The sequence below is a fragment of the Martes martes genome (genome assembly GCF_963455335.1).
Source record: "Martes martes genome assembly, chromosome: 13".
Classification (NCBI taxonomy): Eukaryota; Metazoa; Chordata; class Mammalia; order Carnivora; family Mustelidae; genus Martes; species Martes martes.
The window spans coordinates 84,783,763-84,806,660 of NC_137901.1; the positions used below are offsets into that span (position 1 = coordinate 84,783,763).

General features: G+C 47.5%; 1 protein-coding gene across 1 annotated transcript in view; it reads right to left on the minus strand.

Moving 5' to 3' along the window:
- Positions 1-22,278, minus strand: part of CCDC63 (coiled-coil domain containing 63) — a gene marked incomplete at its 3' end in the record, with an annotated part of 28,340 nt that extends 6,062 nt beyond the window's left edge. The window contains exons 1-7 of the mRNA XM_080821638.1: positions 22,118-22,278; positions 19,090-19,279; positions 15,143-15,262; positions 11,340-11,521; positions 10,128-10,309; positions 8,244-8,464; positions 2,886-2,960 (exon numbers count right to left, since the gene is read on the minus strand). Of these exons, the coding sequence (XP_080677764.1) occupies positions 2,886-2,960; positions 8,244-8,464; positions 10,128-10,309; positions 11,340-11,521; positions 15,143-15,262; positions 19,090-19,279; positions 22,118-22,176 (1,029 nt within the window). The 5' untranslated portion in view covers positions 22,177-22,278. The remainder of the gene's footprint in view (positions 1-2,885; positions 2,961-8,243; positions 8,465-10,127; positions 10,310-11,339; positions 11,522-15,142; positions 15,263-19,089; positions 19,280-22,117) is intronic.
- Positions 22,279-22,898: the final 620 nt, after the last annotated feature.

The following is a 22,898-nucleotide window of genomic DNA, read 5'->3' on the forward strand; positions in this document are numbered from 1 at the left end:
CATATGTACGTAAGCGTGCATATGGGTGTGTGTTTATATGTATTATCTAATCAAATGAAGTGAAAGTTTCACTAATCAATGCTCTATGGCATGTTTTAATATTTCTGTTTTGTTTCATTACTTTTAAATGATTTGATCTAAAAAACTGATTTCACCACTTGCAGTTTAATACATTATCACTCTAGCCCAGTGGTTCTCAAAGTGGGGTCCCAGGACCAGGAGCATTCGCTTTACCGGGGAACTAGTTAGAAATGCAAATTCTTGGGCTCCAGTCCAGACCCTGACTCAGAGGGTCTGGGGATGGGCCTGGCAACGTGTGTTTTAGTGAACGTCCAGGTGACTCTGATGCACGATGACATTTGAGAAACCCTGCAAGTCCATTGGCTTGCAATCTTGGCTTCTCATTGATATCACCTGGGAGCTTCAAAACACCTGCTGCCCTGACCCCCTCCCCCCAACCCCAGAGATTCCGGACGGTTTGGTCTGGGGCGCAGCCTGGGCCTTAGGAATTTTAAAGCCTCCGAAGTGAACTTGATTAGCAGTCCTGGGCTGCGAATCCCTGCTCTTGGATGAGAGCTTCTGGTCCCTTCCTGTCTCTCCCTCTGAGTTCCTGGCTTGCTGAGGTGAACTAGGCCCTGTGAGGAACCATTCCCCATGGCTCCGTAAGCCTCACCCCAAATAACAGTCCCAAAGGGTCAGCCCTAACCACACACCCCATTTTCCAGGTGCAGAAACGGAGTTTCCAACACACATGGCCAGGAGGGGGGAGGCCAAGATCTGAACTGTCACTCCACCACCACCACACCAGGCAGCTTCCTGTCCCCAGTTCCCAGAGCTGCGGGTCCTCCAGGGACAGCAAGAGCTGCCCTCTCCTTCTTACAGGTGGGTTAAGGAATCGCATGGTTAAAGGGACAGCCTGATGTGATGGTGACAGCACCTCACAGTCACGGTCACGTTCACACATATCACCTCAACAACTCCTCACAACTGCTTCAGTGTCCAGATGAGGAAAATTGAGGTCAGAGAAGAAAAGCGACCTCGTGTTTAGCTTCCTTCCACTGAGTGGCCTAAGTACCTGACCTTTAGTCAGGTGACTAAAGATACTTAAAGTGACCTTTGGGTTTTATCTCTTGAGCAGTCATTTTGAACCAAGGCGATGGTGATTTGGGGGTTTCGCTGACTCACAGGACCACCACAATGAAAGCTACATTTAGGATTCTCTGCCCTACAGCATGCCTAGCATGTGCACGAGTGATTTGACACCACCTTCGTGGCCCACTGCAATGAGGATGGTCATTATCTCCATTTTATAGTTGAGAAAACAGAGGCTCAGAGAGGTGAAGTCACCTTCCCAAAGTCACACAGCTAGGAAGTGACTTTTGGAGAGTCATACCCAAGCATTTGTTCCCAGGGTCTGGTTGCAGAACAGCACCAGTCCCAACCCCACGCACGGAAGCATCTGGACGCTGGGTGACCCTGAGCCGAGGACATAGGACCCCCATGCACGTGCTCAGCTTGAGGAAGGTCTTCTTGGACTTGGGCCCTGCCTGGAAGGTTTTTTTGTTTGTTTATTAGTTAAAAAAATTTTTTTTTTCTGCCTGAAAGTTTAAATCCTTGTATCTAGGTTCCTGGGAGAGGCCGCTGGCAAGATGGGTGCCTTATGCTTTGCTGCCCCCCGGTGGCCAACCAGAGAATGGCACTGCCATCCCTGTAACCAGGTGCATACCAACAAAGAACAAAATAGGTCACAGAAAAGTAACGGAAAATGACCCTGGAGCTTAGTTCCTGGGCGGGGAACTGCTGCATTAGAGCAGGACTATGCGGTCACACTCTCTGGGTTCGTATCTTTGTCAGACGTTTGTTATCCATTCTCCCCTAACACCTTCATAACAAACTCCTGATTGTATTTGGGGTGGCAATGTGCCCAGTTCAAGTTCTACTTCCAATCCTCCTCTGCAATAGAGATGGTGAGATGTAAATACAGAAGGCATTGACTGAGTCTTCACGGAAAGAAACATTTAAGCTGCCTAACCTTCAGCAAAGTTGTTTTTTGTTTTTGCCTTTCCAACTTTCTTCCTGCCTGGAATATATATGTGATGGCTGGATCTTTGGCAGCTACAGTACAACCATGAGGCATCCTTGGGGGATGTAAGCCACATACTAAAGATGGCAAACAGGAGCAGCCTGGGTCACTGAAGACATCATGACCCGCCCTGAAGGACCTATCTCCAAACTTATTTCTTAACAAAGTAAATAATGCTACCTTGCTTAGGCCATTGTTACTTTGGTTTCTTGTGATTAGCAACTAAATACAATGCAAAGCTCTTATACAGCATCCCTGCTCCATAATGTTGGTCAAGTGACTTTACCTCTCTGAACCTGTTTCTTCGTCTGTACAATGTAGAGATCATAGCAACTACCTCATGGGACTGTTAGTGAAGATTAAATGAGATAGTACAAGCAAAGCACTTAGTCCAGTGTCTGGTATGAAATAATTGCTAAAAAAAATGTTCATAATAATTGTTATTGATTGAAAACAGCCACAGCCAAGACAAAAGGGGAGAGAAAAAAATTACTGAGGCAGAGCTCTGTCTGGGATTTGCCAATCTGGGATGAAATTAGAGACACAAGTGCCTGGGCTAGGCTCCCTGAAGTCAGGGAGTCTTTAAAATGGACAAAGAGGCTTTAGGGACAAAATTCTGCAGCAATATCTATAGCACAGGTGGCCCGAGACAAAGGCTCAGGACATGTCCAGACATGAGCCAGGCCAATAGAGTCTCATGGGGGAGATAAGGTACTCCTCCCGAGAACCACCAGACAGACCGCCTGACAGACAGACAGACGACAGAGACTCCCACGTCCCTCCCTCCCCACCCTGGTCTTACCTCCAACTCTCTCAGGATGGAGCGGTTGTCATCATGGGATGATTTCTGCTGGGATCTCAAGAAGATGATCTCATCCTGCTCACAAGAGAACCAGACCATAAGGAGGAGTGGGTGTTCCCCTCCCCACCACACCTGCAGCTAAGCCTGTGCCTTGAGAAGATGAGGGGAATTTAAATTATGTTTCCAGGAGCCCCCAAACCCCTGGGCCCCTCTTATGCCCATGGAGGTTCTTTCTCATGTTTCTTTTTAAGATTTATTTATTTTTATTTTAGAAAGAGAGAGAGAATCTCAAGCAGACTCCACACTGAGTGCGGAGTCCAATGCGATGCAGGGCTCAATCCCGGGCCTCTGAGATCACGACCTGAGCCGAAATCAAGAGTCTGAATGCTTAACCAATGGAGTCACCCAGGTGCCCCTGGTATTTCTTAATTAAAAGGAGGATGAAGGCGTGGGTGGGTGGTTCATTCTTCTTGGAGAATTGTCTAGAATAGCACGGTCAGTAGAACTGTAATGGTGGCAATGTTCTCTCAACACCATCCAGTCCTGCGGCCACTGGCCACTCCTAGGTAGGGCCACTGAGGAGCTAATTTTTAATTTTACTTAATTTAAATGCGTTTAAACATAAATAGCCATATGTGGCTAGCGCTATTATAATAAATGTAAGGCAGCCCCAGGGCAGGGCTTATCCAACTCTAGCAAAAATCAGAATCATCTGGAGGTTTGTGAAAACACAGACTGCGGGGCCCCTCTCCCAGAGGTTCTGGGCCAGTAGGTCTGAGCGTGGCCCAAGAATGTGTATTTCTCAAAAGTTCCCAGGAGCTGCTGCTACTGTTGATCCAGGGACCAGATTCGAGAACCCCTAGGGCTAGAACAGTGTGTCCAAATGCAAAAGGCTACCTTTTGAGTTAATTTCATCTCTAGGACTCTGTCCCATGGAAATAGTAGGACATGTGGGCTAAGTGGCTACTCAGGGCTGTCTGTCATGTTATTACTTATTATGGCCCCCAGTTAGAGACGATCTAAATGTGTACGGATAGTGGATCAGTTAAATCAATGATGGTACATTCATGTCATGAGGGGAATGAGTCTTAAATAAAAATATGGTTCAAAATGCAGATTCCTGGACAATTCTTAGGGAATCTGGGTTTGTAGGTATGGGATAGAACTTGGGGAATCTGCATTTTTAAGAAGTACCTTATGATTCTACTACAGAGCATTCAAGGTCTCCAGAAGCCACTAAAAAGAACATAGAAGATGTTGGGATAGATCTATGATGAATTTCAGGGGAAAAAATTTCGAAACAGCGTGAACAGTCTAGAATGATCCCGGTACTATAAACAGGCACCTTCTCTGCCTCAGGGCCTTTGCACTTACTGTTTCTTCTGCCTGGAACATTCATTCCCCAGGGATCTGCATAGCTTATTCCCTCACCTACAAGTCTGCTCAAATCTTAGCTTCTCAACTTCCCATGCCCTCACTTGGCTCCAGAACCCCTCTTTACCTGTTACACTTTATCTCTTTATCCACATCATTTCCAATTTCTAATGTACTCTATAATTTATGTATTTATTAGGCTTGCCATTTATTGTTTGTTTCTCTCTGTCAGAACAGAAACTGCTGGAGGGCAGAACTTTCTGTCATTTTGTTCACTGTGCCATAATCAGTGTCTAGAATAGTGCCTGGCACATAGTGGGTGCTCAGTAAATACTTGCTAGATAAAAAAACCAAAAGAATATTTTTTGCAATCAGAATATGTAAATCTCAGGGCTCCTGGGTGGTTCAGTCAGTTAAGCACCTGCCTTTGGCTCAGGTCATAATCCCAGGGCCTTGAGATTGAGCCCCACATTGGGCTCCTGGCTCAGTGGGGAGCCTGCTTCTCCCTCTCCCTCTGTCTCTCCCCCCTGGTTTGTGCTCTCTCTCTCTCACTCAATCTCTCTCAAATAAATCAATAAAATCTTTTTTAAAAGAATATGTAATTCTCTTTATACTATATATAATCACTATGTTAAGTTTTAAAAGCACCACCCCCCCAAAAAAAAGAAGAAGGAAATAGGTCAAAATGTCAACAATGATTATCTCTTGGGAATGGGATAATGGATGATTTAAAAAATACAATCCTTAGGTATTTTCCAAATTTTCTATAATGAGCATATCCATCTAAGATTTTTAAAACATAAAGCATTTTCATTAGAAACAAGCATTTTCAGGAATTGTTCAGCAGGTAGTCCATTAAGTCCCAAAAGCCACAGTTCTATAACTTCAAAGAAAAGCTCAGAAGCTACTGTTCTGGTCCAAACATCATTCTACAAATGAGGAGCCTGAAACCCAGGGAGATCATGGACTTGTCTGTCCTTCATCAGACACACTCGTGTTAAGGTCAGACACAGGCTGTGTAGCCTAGAGAGGGGGTACTATCATGGTGAATGGGAAAGATCAATTTTGTTTAGTAACCATTTCTTCATTGAATCAGTTTCTGACTAGCGTTCTCACATCCCTCACCTACGGTCTGTCCTTGTCATCCCACGGGGACTAGTAAGACGCTGTCTCCCAGAAAATGAGAATCAGTGTCCTGCCCACTTCCCAGGTCCCAAATGGACCCATCATCCATCCTTTCATCCTTCAAATCTCTGCGCCCAAAGACTTTCCATGCAATACTGTGGATGGCCACCTGAGGGCAGTGGCGAAGCGCCTACCCCGGAGGCAGAAGGTTCAAAGGCCCTCAGGGCAGCGGGCCTGAGACACAAGAGTAGATGGGATCCAGCTGGTGTGGGCAGATGTGAGCCAGCCGCCTTCAGCTTCAGGGGGGCTGCAGAGCTGGAGTTGTCAGATCGGATGTTCCAAGAGAAACCAGAAATCCAGGTTTTCATGTGGAATATCCGGATTTTTAAACGTTGGCAACTAATAATTTTTAAATTGGGGGGGGGGGTAGGGGAGACCAAGCAAAAGAAGAATGAGAGTGGGGTTCAACCAGTTACAACCTCTGACCCTGGTGCTCTCTCCGGAAAGGGGTGAAGTTGGTTGATAGAATCCTAATTGTTTGGGGTTTATATGTTCTTCCTACCCGAACCCTAGTTTGAGCAGAGGTGCCACAAGAAGACAGGAAGGTAAGGGTCCAGGCAACCCCTCCAGCCACCCCTCCCGCACCCCAACCCCTTCATCCCAAACTGCTCCATTTTACCTGTTTTCTATACCATGTTTCCTCACAACCTGGGTTTAAATGAAAATGTTCTGTAGCTTTATTTTATTTTTATTTATTTTTTTTAATAGAAGTTTGGAAAGTACTGCTCTAGTCCAAAGAGATCATTCTATAGATGTGGAGACTGAGGCCGGGACAGGGCAGGAGTGGCCATCTGTCATCAGACACACTGGTCCTGACAGAGTCTGAGTGGCTGAAGGAGAAAAGGGTACTATTCTCACGGTAAGTGGCAAGGTCAAGGTCCGTCACTGTTTTGGAGCCATTTCCTGGTGCCTCCCCCTGTGTGCAGGGCTATCCTGGGCATTAGGAAAGCAGAGGAAATACACGTTTGTGCCTAGAAGGCACAACTAGGGGACGTTTGTCCCCTAGAAGATCACCTTCCGGAAGGGAGACAGAGGGCCGTTCAAGCTCATCTCCCCCAGCCCTGCCCCCTCTACACACACTGAGCTGAACATTCTCCTTTTTCCCCCAAATCCACCTGCCTCACTTCCTCACCCTTTGCTGCAGACCCGGGGGCTATGGCTCTGGGCTCCCTTGTCCCCTGGCTTGGGTTGTACCCAGCCACTGGGAGGCGCCAGCTGGAGATTAGTGGGTAGAAAGAGGTTGGGGGTAGTTGCTCCCTCCCCACTGCCCTCCGATCTTTGCAGATAACTAGCTTGGCCACAATCCCTCCAGGATAGACACAGAGACACCCTCCTCCACATACCTCATTCCTGATTCCAGAACCAGCTCCTTCCTCTCACCTATTCTAGAGCCCTCTCTCACCAGTCCTGAACCTTTGAAATAGTCCCTTTTTAAAAAATCCTGCCTCCATGTACCCATTTGGGGCATGCCCTCTGTTTCCCATGACCACACTGATACCATCACCTTCATTCTCATCATGCTCATATGCGACCTGTATGATTATTACCGATCCCAATCTATTACTGTCTATTAATAGTTTTCTTTCATCAGCCAAATTGTGTTCATTTTATTATGTTTATCATTATTTCTTTACTGTTATTACTACTTATCATCCTAAATAATAATACCCATTAAATCACTAGGTTACAAGCTATATTTGTCCTAATCCTCATAAAAATTAACTCACCACTAGTAAATTAAAATGTCTTCACCTATATTCAGGCTACTAGCTGTCTGTATATGACCAGTGCACCTGCTCCATATTCAGGAGACAGTGACATTGCAAAAGGCTCCCTTCAGCATACAAACAGCACAGGGACCCCAATGGGAGGAGTTATGAATTCCCAGTGGTGGTGACATTTGTGCGGGTCAGGACTAATGAGCAGTATTTCGTCAGAAGAAAAGCAGGAGTGGAGGAGGAAATGGCACGAGGAAAGCCTCAGAAGAGGGAAGTGCACAGGACAGCTGAGACTGGCAGCCATGGAGGGCGCCTTTGGGGTTGTGAGGGGAGGTGAACCTGCCAAGGCAGGTTGAAGCCAAATTTTGAAGAGCCCCGAGTGTCACACTAAGGAGATTAGATTCTATGCTATACAGACAGTTCCAAAGGCTGTTTATGTGTGTTCTGGAGAATAAGCAGCCCAAGGAGCCAGTTAAGTTTGGGAAATTATGGTCTCAACAAAGGTAAATAGTTTTCTTTACTGCAGGACTAGTCAGAGCCTTTACTATGCTCAAGTACATCAGTTCTCTTCAAGATGGATTGACCATCTCTCCTCAGTTCTGTGGAGCTGTTGATTAACAGGGTTCAGCAAACTCTTAAGGCAAAGGACCAGATAGTAGATATTTTAGGCATTTCAGGCCACATATGATCTCTCCTGTGTATATCCTCTTTTTATTTCTCCTTTTAACTCTGTAAAAATGTAAAAAACATTCTTAGCTCATGGCCTGTACAAAAGCCGACCACAGGCTGTATCCAGCCATGGCTATAGTTCAGGGAACCCTGGATTACAGAACATGCCATGGATTACAAGTGTCACTACTGGGGGTGTGGGGGCAGGAGCACCTTACGTGTTTGTGTCTATTGGAAGACAAATACCAATTTCAGCAAGGTATTCCTGGAGGAATATAGTGTTTCCCAAAGCGACTAGACCTCGAGGCCCTCTTTATAGGGCATCTCGAGGAGTGTTTCAAGGGAGCCGCTTTGAGAAAGGCTGCGGTGAGGGTGTGCGGCTCTCAGGCCGAGGAAAGAAGAGCCGCCTGACCTGGATTCTCTGGGTCTTCTTGTGCATCATCTCCATGTCATTGTTGAGCTCCGTGACGTACGTGAACCTGGCGAAGTTCTTCTCCTCCTTGGCCAGAAAGTCCTCGACGAGCTGATTGAGGTTCCCGTCCTCGGTCAGCTTGAGCAGCCTGAGGTGGGCCACCTCATAGCTCTCGAAACTCTCCCCCTTGGTCTTCCTCCTGTGCTGCTTTCTCTTGAGAGCTAGAGAGGAGAAGCCAGCAACCGTGAATCTGAAGGGAAGTCTCTCAGAGCAGTGCCGGGCAGGGAGACGTGCCCCGTGATATTGTCACTGTGCCCCGGGGAGGAGGCTAGACTTTTCCAGGAGAGGGGGCAAGCACTTTACTCCTTAGTCATGTCACAGATGTTTAACTGAGCATCTACTATGTGCAGACATTGTGCTGGGCTCTGCGGACACAAAATCCCCGTCCCCTGGAGCGTGTAGTTGGAGGAATCAGACAAAAAGAGGAAAGAAAAGGAGATACCCATGTAAACAGAAGAAACACATCGCCATGCTGTGGCTCTGGTCACAGAAGAGCAGTATCGGGGGCTGTGATGGGGGAGCTGTGTGGCACAGCAAGGCCTCTCAAAGGAGGTGACATCTGAGCAGGGTGAAGGTCAAGGAAATCCTGTTGGCAGGCTCAGACCTTGGCAAATTTAAGGAACTAGAGCCAAGAAAGTTTTCCAAGCTCCATTCTCTCCCGCCTAATGCCTGCCACAGCCCTACCTTTCCTGAACTCAGTCTTGTCTCTGATTTAGCCTCCAAAGGGCCATCACAAAGATCTTTCTAGATCTTCCTAGGCACATCTGGCCCTGCGACTCCTTTACCTGTTGTTATTTAGAGAGTGAGAGGTGGGGTTTCTCAGAAACACACTTTCTGCTACGCCACAGTCCCAAATGAAAAGGCAGGAGGAGACTGGAGATGTTAGAAGAACAAAACACAAATACAGCTTCCACAGGGTGTGGAAGAGCTCTGAAGAGCTCAGACTTTTCAGTCTGTTCAGGAGAGAGTAAAAACAACAGCCGTGAGACTGCTGGCCTCAGAAAGGGCTCTACTTGCAAGGTTGGCCCCTGGCCGCATCTGGGCCCTTTAATGGTAAATGGTTCCGTGGATGGTTATCAGACATTCCCTCAATGCTAGGAGTGCCTCACTGTGGTTACACCGTGCGGATGGTGTGTATGGTTTATGCTGAACACGTGCTTTCCTTCCAGGAGGCTGAACTGGGGTACACAAGGGAGAGGACCCCTACATGGCCAGCCCCCAGTGAGATCTTAGGGATGGAGGCTCTAATGAGCTCCCCTAGTAGATACCTCTTCATAAATGTCACAGGGGGACGCTGGGGCAATTAAGCATGTCCTATGTGACTGCCCTGGGAGAAGATTCTGGAAGCTTGTGCCTGATTTCCTCCAGACTTTGCCCCATGTGGCTTTCCTCTTTGCTTGCGTGTGCTTTGGGTCCCTACCGCGTAGCCATGCATGTCACTGCATACTGACTCTTGTGAATCCTCCTAGCCAATCACCAAAGCTGGGGGTGGTCCTGGGGACCCAACACCCAAGTCTGCTCCCCCAGACATGGAAGGGGAGTCTCAGAGTAAGGACACAGCCTGTGGGTTAGGGATGGGAGATAAAATACAGGACACCCAGTTAAATTTGAATTTCAGACAAACCATACATTTTTTCAAGTATAATTATGCCTTAATTATAGATAAGCAATAACCTTTTACTTAATTTTAAAAATGTATTCACTGTTTATCTAAAATTTAAATTTAACTAGACATAATGTTATTTGCTAAATTTGACAACCCTACTCAGAAGGACTTGGGCCCCCTCAGTTGAGAGGGAGCGAGAAAGAATGCCCGGAGAGTACCTTCTTCCTTTTTGGCCTGCTCCTCGAACTCCAGACGGTCATTCAGCTTGATAAGCAAGAAGGACTTGAGCTTGGTCTCATGAGCATAGACACGCTCCAGCTCTCGGATCTCCAGATTGTACTGAGAAATGTCCTTCTGCTGGCGGTCCTTCATGGCGGCCATCCGAGCCATGGCTTCCAGCCTGAGCGAGGTGGGGCAGGGTCTGAGTGTCCAGAGGCTCCCTTTCCCCTCCCTTCTCCCTACCAGACCGGAGGGAATTGCTGCCGATCACCGTCACTTCTTTTACTCATGGAGGCCCCGGGAACGGAGGAACAGCCCTCCTTACCTGAGTGACTGGAGCTCTAGACCATAGCCAGGAAATGATCCTTCTGTCATCATCATCGCCACCACCACTATGACCACCACCACCACGACCATTATCACCACCACCATCACCATCACCGCCACCACCACCATCACCACCACCACCACGACCATCATCACCACCACCATGACCGCCACCATCACCATTATCACCATCATCACCACTACCATGACCATCACCGCCACCATCACCACCAACATCACCATCACCATGACCTTCATCACCACCATCACCACCACCACGACCATCACCTCTACCACCATGACCACCATGATCACAACCACCACCACCACCACCACCACCACCTCATCATTATCAGCACTTGTCAATTACTGTGGCCCAGCCAATCCTTATATACACAACTATTTAATCCTCACTAACCCCCAAAGCGTCCTACAATAATATAGTAGTGACAGAACCAGAATTCAAACCCTGATCTCTCCAACTCCAAGACCTTTGCTCTTCACAGCCTAACTAATATTCCTTTCGCCCCTATAAGTGTGAGGCCAGGAGATAACCCAGGACTCAAGGCAGGGGCATCTGGAGGAGAGGGCCCAGAAGAAGGGTTTGAATCTCAACCCTCCACTGTTTACCTAGCTCTCAGGTTAAGTATTTCAGCAGCTCAAAGCCTTCATATCCTGGTCTATAATAAAAGATGGCTATAACCCCCCGGGGCAGCTGTGAGGGTTGAATGATCCCCAGAGCATCGAGCCCCATGCCTGGCACACAGTCAGCGCTCAGAGTTACGATGAAGATGTAAGATCCCTCAGGACACAAGCCCAGGGGCAGAGGTGCTCAGCAGGAGGCTAAGAGCTATCTCTGCCCCTACGGTCTCCCCCCAGCCCACCTCTGCTCATAGGCCTGGGCAGACTGCTCAATAGCCATATTCATGGTCTTCTTCTGCATCAGCAAGCGTCGCTGGAGGTGCTGGTACACGTTGTCGTAAGCAGCCTTCTCATACCGCAGGTCCTCGATCTCCTTCCGGAGCTTGGCATTGGTGGTCAGCATCTTGTCAAAGTGCACGGTGACCTGTGGGCAGGGCTGTGCTTCAAAACTGAGCTCCCTCCTGGGGCACGAGACAGGCTTCCAGAAGGCAGCCAAAGGGTGGGAAGGTCTCCCCCCAACCTCCCGCCGGAGGTCCACAGCACAGAGGCTGGAGCGCTGGGTTGAGAGGCTTAAGTTGGCCCCCAAATGGCTAAGTGGTCTTTTTTTTTTTTTATGATTTATTTATTTGACAGACAGAGAGATCATAAGTAGGCAGAGAGGCAGGTAGAGAGAGAGGGGGAAGCAGGTGCTCCACTGAGCAGAGAGCCCAATGCGGGGCTCAATCCCAAGACCCTGAGATCACGACCTGAGCCGAAGGCAGGGGCTTAATCCACTGAGCCACCCAGGAGCCATGGCTAAGTGGTCTTAGGCAAGTTTCTTGGCCCCCGCCCCCAACTCCCTAGATTTTAAATTTCTTGATGACTTTTATACCTAACTTCCAGTTTTTAGCAATGGCAGGGGAGAGGGGAAAAAGTAAATGACACCACTAGGAAACACTCAGCCGAATCCAGAAGGTAGAACTTTCTATATCACAGCTGACTCAGACCCTTCAACCGGTTGATGGCTGGGAAAAGCTGTAGAGCACTGTTGGGGGCCGGATGGTTCTTTGTGGTGAGGAGTTATCCTGTGCTTGGAGTGTTAAAGAAGCAATCTCTACGCTCTACCCACTGAATGCCAGCAGCACAGCCCCCAACCCAGCTGTGACAAGCAAAGATGTCTCTGTTTGGAGACAATGTCCCTTTAGGGGCAAAATCATCTCTGCTTGGGAACCACTGCTCTCAACTAGATAAATTTAAAAGACCTAACGATCACGTGAAACTTGATTGGCCCCAACTTTAAAAGACATTTTGGGGCCAGCCAGAGAAATTTTAATGTGGGCAATATTAAGGAAATGGTATTAATTTTGTAAAGTGTGATATGGTTTCATAGCTATGAAAGAAAACGCTTGATCTTTGGAGATGCAAACAGAGGTATTTAGGGGTGAAATAGCACGATGTCTGTAATTTACCTTAAAATACTTCAGAGGAAAGAAGGGTGAAACAAATATAGTAAAATGTTACCGATTATTAAATCTAAGTGATAGGCATGTGGGTGTTCATTATTTTATTCCCTCCACTTTTCTGTACATCTCATTAAATTTATCTTAAAAAAAGTTTTTATGCAAAGTGCTCACGTAGACACTGAAAAGAAACAAAGGCAGAAAATATTCCTAATGGATATAAAGTAGCTTCGATCAGAGTTTTCCAAAGCATGTTCTGAGAAACTTTGGGTTTCTGCAAAAAGGGGGAAGGCAAGGTACACCATCAGAATGCAAAATTTAAGAAGGTACTCACTCTCCCAGTGTCAGCGCTGCATTTCCATGAGCCTAAGAGTGAGTGCCTCAAATTTTGCATCCTGGGCTCTTTATTTGCCTAGCCCTACTCCTGGCCCTGTGTTTCTCTGTAGGATATTTCTGTGGCCACCACACAAGGGAAGGGAATCCAGGAACAGAGTCATTCTTATTCTTTCTCTATCTTCTACTTATCGTTAAGAAGATATTGGTCATTAGTCCTTCACACTTTAGTGTGAATTTTACTCTAGGACTGTTGACATGCTACCTATCCTCTGATCGTGGGATAAAAATGGGAGGACTCTCAGACCCCACTGAGTAAGTGGAGGAGGCTTTAAGTCCTGGGTTATTCTGGGACCCTGAAATAACCTTAAGAGATGGCTACCCAATCTACCAAAAGGCACAGCCAGATCTGGTCAGGGAAGGGGGTAAAGGGGACCCGTTTGAGAAGTAAAGGAGCAGCACTCCTCTCAGAAATGAAAGAAGGGACATTACTATAGACCTTACAGAAATAAAAAGAATTATAAGGCAATGTACTAAGAACAACTGTAAAACAACAAATTAGGATAACTGAGATGAAATGGACAAATTCCTAAAAAGAAACAAACTACTTAATTGACTCAGGAAGAAACAGAAACTCTAAACAGATCTATTACAAAAAAGCACACCTCTGTAGACAAGTCATCATTAAATCGTGCATGCAAAAAAAAAAATCATCCATGCATTTGTTCATTCATTCATTCATTCATTCCATCAACAGATGTTTGCTAAGTACCTACTCCGAGGCTCACACTGTACTGGGCATTAATGATTCTTAACCAAGGGGACCTTCAGTTTCACCGAGGTTGTTTAATAGTGCAGAAGCCTGGGGCTAAGCCTTACAGGTTCTGATTCAAAACCAGTGAATCTAAAGAATTACAGATTCTGACTCAAAACCAGGAATCTACTTTTTAACACACATCCTAGGCCCGCTGAGGCATGGGTGCAAATCACTCGGCATGGATATTAAAAAGACACTGCCCTGCGTTCAGTCCACTTCCAGGTAACTGGGAGACAGAAATCAGATCCAATTAACTTCAGCCATCCCTGGTTAAAGCCTGGTGGTCAGAGTTTGGGGGAAGCTAAGAGCTTTGTATAGTGAGGCACTGACAGGCTTCCCTCCAAATCGATTCACTTGGCCTCTCTACTGGATTATGTTGTGGGAACTATTATTTCACTAGTCAGACTAGAATGTGTTTGTATGTGCTCAGCATTCTTTCTTCCTTTCTTTTTGCTTTTTTTTTACCACTTCTTCTCAGCTCTCAGTCCACATTGTTGGATAGGGCTGTCCTCTCTTGACTTGGGGGAGGGGGAGCAATCCAAGGGTAGTCATGTGACTCAAGCCCATGTATTCTTCTGAGCACAGTGATTGGTTGAGGGATGGACACTTGATCCAAGATGGCTCAATGGGAACCCTCCCTGGAACTTGTGATTGAACTCTTAGGAAAGAGATGGTCCTCTTCCGCTGGTGTTTGTTCACATTGGGGGCTTCCCAAGAATGAACTCATCTCCACCCAAAGGAGAGATGGACAGAGAAAGTATCCTCAAGACATGTTTGGAGCATCTGGATCCAGCTATGCCTGAAGGCCCCAATTTTGCCCCTAAATTTTCCTGCTCTATGGCCAGTCCATTTTCCTTTTTTGTGTAAGCGAGTTCATAATTTAGAGAACCCTGTTTAATGTAAGAAGTTGCTATAAATTGAAGTGATCAGTAAATATCACTTTTCTCTTTATCAAGTTATGCATGTCTATGCTGAATATTTCCTAGAGACAATATCAACAACAACCAAAAAGCACTAGGTCTAATAGAGGCATGAGCAGATTGCAATGGGGGAAGAAAGTCTCACTGATTCTGCTTGCTGAAGGGTAATATTTGAGCTGCTTTTTAAAAATGAGCAAGTTTTTAAGTCAAGGCACTAAAAATAGTCATCCCAGGAGAGGTGGGGGATTAGAATAGAGGACATGGGGGCAACAGCATGGTGCATAAAGTGCGGAGAGCAAGAAGAAGAAAGGCACCTTGGGTAACAATGGGCCGAGTGGGTGGAACAGAGTGGGTGGAACAGAGTGGGTGATGAGTCTAAAAGGCTGCCTGGCTTGTATGAACGCCATTAGTTCACCTTCTCCTGACTCAACCAACAGGATGGGTACGTTCTGCTAATGGCTCCACAGACATCATTCTCTACTCTGAGCAAGGGAAGGCAGAGCTGTTTGCAAAGCTGCAGAGAACACCTTACGTACAAGATTCAAACGGGTTTCCAGAACGTGGATCTGCTTCTGCAGTTTCCGGGGGTCATTGGCTTCCTGTATCTTTGCGAAGATCTGTTTCTGGTCTGTAATTTTTTTTTCCATCTGAACAATCTGGAAAAAAAAAAAAAAAGGGAGAGAGAGAAAGAAAACCCCCAGCTGTGTTAAATTAACATCTGTATGGGTACAAATTCTACAGTTCACTAATGTAAGCATGCTAAAATAAAAACTGCAATGTTCTTTCTTTTCCTACAAATAGAATTTTAATTTCTTTCTTGAATGCATGCTCAACTCAACTACACTTAGCCAGTTTGGGTAAAATGAGGCAATTTAGAAGTTTTGCTTTTACCAGCGCACATTTCACTCACCTTTTGGTCCAAGCTTCTTTTGGTTGGGTTTCATATCACCTGTGGCCAAAAGCATTCCTCACACACCACGCCCTTAGGATCATTGATTTTGACTTCAAGTAAGTGACATACACTCTTGCCATAGCTGGCAGGAAAGAATTTGGGTCTACCCCCAACCAACGATAAGAATTTCATTTCCCTTTGCCTTTGATCTAGAATAGATACATAGATATATAGATATATACTAGATATAGCTAGATATATACTCTAGCCCTGGCCAATGAAGGACAATCAGCTGGAAAGATTTTGTGAAATATTCTTTCCCTCATTAGAGTGTAAGAACCAGCCCCTCACCCCTTCTTCACATCACTGAATGTGATGATATGAGAAGCCACACCAGCTAAGCTTTGGCAGCCATCTTGAGACCAAGAGGATCAGAGAGAAAAAGACCAACCCATCATTACAGAGCTACTAAAAAAAATCCCTGGGATGACCTTTGTCCAGACAGACTTCTTATTATGTGAGAAAAACAAACTTCTATTCTTCCAGCCACTTTTAGTCAAGAACTACATTGCTTGTAGCCCAATCTGTTCTCAGATCAAACAAGATGGCCGCTCAGATGATCAGGCATCAAGGGAACCGCTGGGACTCACATAATCTCACAAGGCACGTGAAGGCTGTTTAGGAGTGATATTAGCAGCCAGGCTTTGGTTCAAGTCAGTCAGAAGTCTGCTCTACTTGGTTCTCCCCTCCTGGGCTCTGCACAGGCAGCACTCTCAACACAACCTCGGTTCAACAGATGGGAGGGCAGCCTCCCTGGCCTGCAGTGTTGCCTGCCCTGAAGGCATGCCCGCTCCTGCCTGAGCTGACCCAGAGACCTGAGGCTCCAGCCCCTCTTCAAAGGAAGGTGTGTGTCAACGCTGTCCCTGTGGCTCCTGTGATTAAATTCAGCCTCCTATTCCCTTTGGTGCCTTTATGTCAGACGTTGCTTTTGTGACGCTGAGAGTAATTAGGCCTCGATTTGTCTTTGGGAAGACAAAGACAAGGCCACCAACAGGAATATGTCACCTATGTGAGGTGCTCTCTTCAGCATAAAGGCACAGGCTTATTTGCTTTTTGAGGCCAGGCAGAGCCCGGGGAGGTCCCTGCCTCCAGTGACCTCTAGCAAGGAAATAGTTCTGGAAATTGTGAGGTGGGCACAGCAGCAGGGGGTTCTGGGTCCTGCCCACCTTGAGACGGAACTCGGCAGAGAGGGTTTTTGTACAGGGCAGTGAGCGCTGTATTCTCTTGAGGATCCCAACATAGTTGGGACGCCTGGGTGGCTCAGTCAGTTAAGCATCAGCCTTCAGCTCAGGTCGTGACCCCAGGGTCCTAGGATCGAGTCCTGCATCGGGCTCCTTGCTCAGCGGGGGGCCTGCTTCTCCCTCTGCCTGCTGCTCTCCCTGCTTGTGCTCGCTCTCTCTGACAAATAAATAATCTTTTAAAAAAGTAGCTTGCCTACTGTTTCTGGGGACCCACATCCCCATCTTTTCTTCAATTTTCCACTTTCTTCACTGTTACTGCCTTTCCCTTTCATTCATATATTCATTCATTCATTTGTTCATTCATCACTGATTATTAAACACCTGCTCTGTGCCAGACAACAAAGGGTATGATGGCAATCAAGACAGTGTGATGGTTCCTGCCCTCACACAAACTTATAACCTAGGGCTGGAAACGAGCTACGAAGCAGAGTTAGTCCTGGGAAAAGGGAGATAAATAAAGTATTTTAGACACGGACAACAGGGGCATCTGGAAAGGAAATGAAGGGACAACCATCCGGCAGAAGGAGCATTTGGGCTGAGACCTGAAGGATGAAGAGGAACTCCCCAAGCAGAGAAGATGGGGAAGGGTAATCCAGGCAGAAGGAACAGCAGGTACAAAGGCCTGCAAGTGAGAGACAGCACTATGGGCTCATGAAAGTGGCCAGTGTGGACGGAACACAGGGGGCGGGGGGCGGGGGGGGCAGGAGAGATGCAAGCAGCTGAGCCAACAAACCAAACCATTAGAGTTTGGCTCTGAGCTCAAGAAAAAAAGGAAATTACTGAAGGGTTTGAAGCAGAGGAAATATGGAAAGAGAGTTCCAGATTCTCTGTCAGTAAATATTTATTGAGGACCTACCATGTGCCAGGCAATGGGATAGGCACAGGATGGGTAGAGAGAGGAAAAAAACAGACATGGTCTTTGCCATTCCTGAAGGTGACAGGTTAGAGACAGACGACTCCTGTGTTAAAGTCTAATTACCACTGGGAGAAGGGCTATGAGGGAATGGGATGTCATGAGTGGAGGTAAGGGAGTTTGGGGAGATCTTCTATTTGCCCCCACAAGGTTCACTCTCCACTCTATCCCACCTACCCTGTTCTGGGACCCAGGAGGCTGATCCAGAAGGAGCCCATGATGACTCCCTTGCACTGGGAGCCCATGGGCAAGAAGAAAGAGGCTGGGGTATTTATTGCCCCAGCTTGCTCTCTGTCTTCAGGTTCCAGAGTGTTTGCCCTGCCCACTGCGGCTAACCCTACAGGGCTTCAGTGTCCCTACTCTGGGCTCATACCCTTGTAAATAGAGCCTCATAAAACTCTCCTCAAAGTACCTTACTGAGCATACTTTTTTTTTTTTTTTTTTTGACCAGGAACCTAACTAATGCCAAGGGGGATACACTTTAATCAGGAGAAAGGGTACAGAAAAGGCATTCCTGAGAAAGTCACATTTAGGCTGAGCCATAAAGGATGAGAAGCAGGGATCAGGGTAACATGTGCAAAGGCCCTGGGGTTAGAACAGTTTTTGCATATTTGAAAAAAAAACAAGTCTTCTGCAGCTGGGGGAGATGAGTTGAGAAAGGAATGACAAGGGATGAGGACAGAAGGGCAGGCTGGGGCTAGACCACATGCAGAACCTTTCAAGACATAGTAAGGGATAGGACCATTAACACGGTCCAGCAAATGTCTCCAGCTCTTTGCCTTCTGGATACATGCACCTCCCAGGCCCTTTTGTGGATGGGTGGAGTTGACTATTTAGGGGATGGGCAGTTGGAGTATATATGGATTTGGTAGACAATTTTGAGCCTCTGGGTCATGGGCAGAAGGGATGTGCCACTCCCAGGCTGCCGTATTCAATTGCCAGTGTGAGACTCTCCAGAACTCTCTTTGTCACAACACCTAGCGATATTCAAGATGGTGGATACCCCATCTGCCCGGTCCCAGATGAGAAGATACAAGAGCCCATAGCCGATCCATGAGAGACATAACATGAACGGGGAAGAACCCTTTATTGTTTTAAACCACTGGGTTGAGGGTAGGGGTGTTAACTGCTGCATAACCTAACCTCTCCTGATTGGCACAGTAGGGTTGGGAATTTACTCTGAGTGGGGAGGGAAGGTGCTGGAAAACACAGTGGAGGAATGGACCAGGAGAGTAGAGGTCACAAGGCTGGGGAGGAAGCACGGTCACTTTTAGAACATGGGGCGTGGGATCTGGCCAAAGGCATCATGGGTACTCCCCCCCATTCCAGCCCCCTCCTCCCCGCGCTCCAGTTAACACCCCAAGGGAAAGACCACACCTTCTCATCCAGTTCTGCCAACAGCACTTTCATTGATTTAATCAGGGCCTCATAGTCGTCCTTGGTCTGCAGCAGGAAACACAGCTCCATGTAGTTTTTCTCATTCAGATCCAAGTTCTTTGAGGAGTTGATGAGACCCAAAAGCAGAGTGATCTCATCCTGCTCGTCCTGCAGGGCCTTGATTTCCTTGCTGTTGGGAAAGCAGCACGTCATTAACCCTGCGCCCCGGAGTTCACCTCGCTCTGCTGCTCCAGGCTCCTTAGCGCTGCAAGCAGAGGCAGAGACGTACCTCCCTCCCTGGAGGGTGGCGGGGGGCTTACCGCAGGTCTCAGGTCCGGGTCTAGAGCTCTGGCCGCCTGCAACCCCACAGCTCTGCCCCCTCGCTAGGGGGCCTTTTCTTCCTAGGGAACAATTTGCAGCTGTGCCTGTCAAAACCCATTACCTACGGGGGTGGGGGTGGGGGGTGTTCTCTCTTTTGCCAGCAGCTCACAGGCATCTGTCTGATTTTGCTGACTTTCTTTCCAGACTTCACAGCCAATTATCTCTGGTAATGAGAGGCAAGCCCATCAGGCAGGCATTTTCAATTTTGCATCAACACAGAGGTGCGCGGTAACCTCCAACCTCCCCCAGTTTCTCTACGCAGGGTGCTAATGATTTATGAAATCGGCTGACACAAGTCTCCTCCTCTCTCTCCCTCTCCCTCCTCTGGAGAGGACAGGGGTAGGACTGCGGACAAACAGGGGTTTTTGAATGGAAAAAAGGCTCGGGCGATGGCAACTGAACAACGGGAAATGGCGCTGAGGCCAAGTTTCTGGCAAAGTCTGGGGACCTGACGCAGCGGACAGTGCGGCCTACAGCCTAGCTGCCTCGATGTCCTTTGGAAGCTTGGAAGAATGCAGAAGTTCAGGCCCCAACCCAGGACCTATTGAATCAGAATCTGCTATGTAACAAGATCCTCAAGTCAGGTATATGCACATTTTAAAAAAGATTTTATGTGTTTGAGAGAGAGCAAGAGCAAGGAAGAGGGAGAGAGCGAGCAAGCGAGCGAGCACAGAAGGAGGAAAACCAGGCTCCCCGTTGAACAGGGAGCCCGATTCTGGGCTGGATCCCAAGACCCTGAATCATGACCTGAGCCGAAGGCAGACGCTTAACAGCCACCCAGGTGTCAATGTTCAGTAGAATTTCTATAATGACAAGAATGTTCTCTATCTACTGTTCAACAGCATCCACCAGGCACCATAAGTGCTGTTGGACACTTGACATGTGGCTAGTGAACTTGAAATGTGGCTAGTGAACGTGAAATATGGCTAGTGCAAGTGAAGAACTGAATTTTTAATCATCTTTCATCAACTACAAATGTACATAGCCACATGTGGGAGCGTACCCCTAATTCTAGAACTGCTTGTCTTCTAAACCAGCTGGGACCTTTCTCCCCCTCTTAAGCCCTTCTTGGGAGGGGGTCTTTGTTAAGGTGAAGAGAAAAAAAGAGCAGGAGAGTTCACCAGAGTTGGGAGTTGGGAGTTGGGAGGGCACAGTAAGAGCAAAAGGAAGTTTTGTCTGTCTCATCAGCAGGGCTGGGACTGGGGGTGAGGTACCCCTAAATTTAAGGAGGCCTTCACTCTCGGGGGACACAGGTGCAGGACGAGCACTGAGGAAAAAGCACCTCCTTAAATACTGCAATCTAGGCACCTCACTGAGCTCTTCTGAGTCCTGGCCCGTTTACAGGTGTTGCACTGGAAGAATCTAGATCTCCACTTTTCCACCCCTTCCCTTTCAGGTCCATCACAGTGAAACCAGATCAAATGGACTGGGGTAAAAGTAGAACTAAGGGTAAGATTTAAGAAAAACTATCAAAGACCCACAAGGGAGGAGGCTTTTCCTGATGCTCACCAGGGGTAGGCTGTGAATCAGGCCTACCGGGCACAGAAGTGCAGGTTGTGGACTGCACCATCCAAAGGGAGCTCTATCTGCTTGAAAAACAATCATTGATTCCTTGACTTATTATACTTTCCTGGGGGATGCTTCATCTTGTTCGAAAAAAATCCCTACGTAATGACAGTGTTTCCAACAGATGGCAGTAAAGTGTCTTGAGAAAGGGTGCCTTTTTATAATTCGCATGAAGATCCCCTATAGACTAGCTCTGTGTGAATTAAATCCACTGAAAATCTGAACCACCCCGCTTCCTCTACCCTCTGAACGTCACACAACATCCAACAGTAAGATTTTCTTTCTAATAATGGGAAGTTTCTGTCTGTATAAACGTTACGGCTGTAGCTAAGGAATTACATTCTTTTGGAGGGAATCTGAGGATATTTGTTTATTCAACCCCAGGGAACACTTTTCTATTGTCTAAAAAATCTATCCACATCGTAATTTCTAGGACAACCCAATTTCAAATATTTGATCTTGCAGACTCCACAACGACGCACAGCAGGAAACATCTTTCGGGATAGCCGCAGCCTGGTAATTTCCTCCTCTCTGGTTACTACCCCCACTCCAGTTGCTAGAACCATGGGAGCGAACCTCAAGGGCCATTTTTGTATGCTAAGGCCCAGTCCCCGCCCCCTGGCCACAGCTGATTGGGCCAGAAGTAGACACCTGACCCAAGCTAAGCCAATCAGATTCCCCCCTTCCTGGGAGTTTGGGATTCGAATTGAGTCACCGCAGCGGTGGCCTCTAGGTGTCGTCCAGGGTAGCTCAGGAGTTGGGGCAGCCATTCCCCACCAGCCAACGCTGAGATGAAGACGCGGAAGAACAAAACCCACGTGTAGAAAGAAACAGGAACCGGAATTTTTCATTTGGGTCCTTCCCTGAGACATGGGCATCCTGCTCCCCCTTGGAGTCCTGGTGACAGGCTGGCTTCTGAGAATAAATCCCCCCTGCCACTGAACCTGTCCCACCTAGGTACCCAGGAGGGCTTCAGAATCGGGTCACTGCCCAGAGGCGACATGAGAAGGCAAACTGCATGAAACCAAATCCAAAGTTTTCTCCCAAGTTCACTCAGTATGAAACTCTGAACATCACTTACCGCTGGTTCGAGATCTGCTGCTGGGAACGGAAGTTAAAGGACTTCCGACTTTCCACCATCTTCCTGAACTGCTGCTTCAGCTTCCGAAGCTCAGCCTCAGCCAGCTGCTCTTTGACCTTCTCTGAAGGTTCCGGGATGGTTTCGGAGCTTTTTCTCCTGTGCTTCTTTGGCTGGGTGAGATGGGGAGAGGCACTGAGCAACGGGTTAGGTGATCAGAGAAGCCTACATTTCAGCTCAAGGGCAGAGGGCAGGAGGGCATCTGGGGGCAGGACTAGAGGTGGAAGATCACCCTTGGGTGATGTCAACTGCTTATCTGTTACACGGAAAACCCGCTCTGGGTTGCCAGGGTAGAGAGGAGGCTGGGCCTCATTATTGCATACTGAAGAGGCGGCCTTGCTGTGTGACCTTGGGTTAATCACTTAATGTCTCTGAGCCTCCAGTCTCTCATCTATAAAATGGGTGCATACAGATTTGTTTTCAGGATTAGATGAGCTAATATGTGTATAGCGCCTATCACAGTGCCTGACCCACAGGAAGCGCTCCACACACAGGAGCTGATACCTACCATCGGCATCTTGAAGGAATTGTGCTTTCGCTATGCTCAGACACCGGGGAGGTCAAAGCCAGTGAGTGCTCCTCTCTTTCTGTCTCTGCAATATCCTGTCCACATGGGCAAAAAGAAAGCCAATGTGTGAGCCACCCGGCTGGCAGTGTGGGACCCAGTGGCACCTTCTCCCGTCCCCACCCCCTGCAGTCCTTTCCTCCTCCCACTACTTTGGCA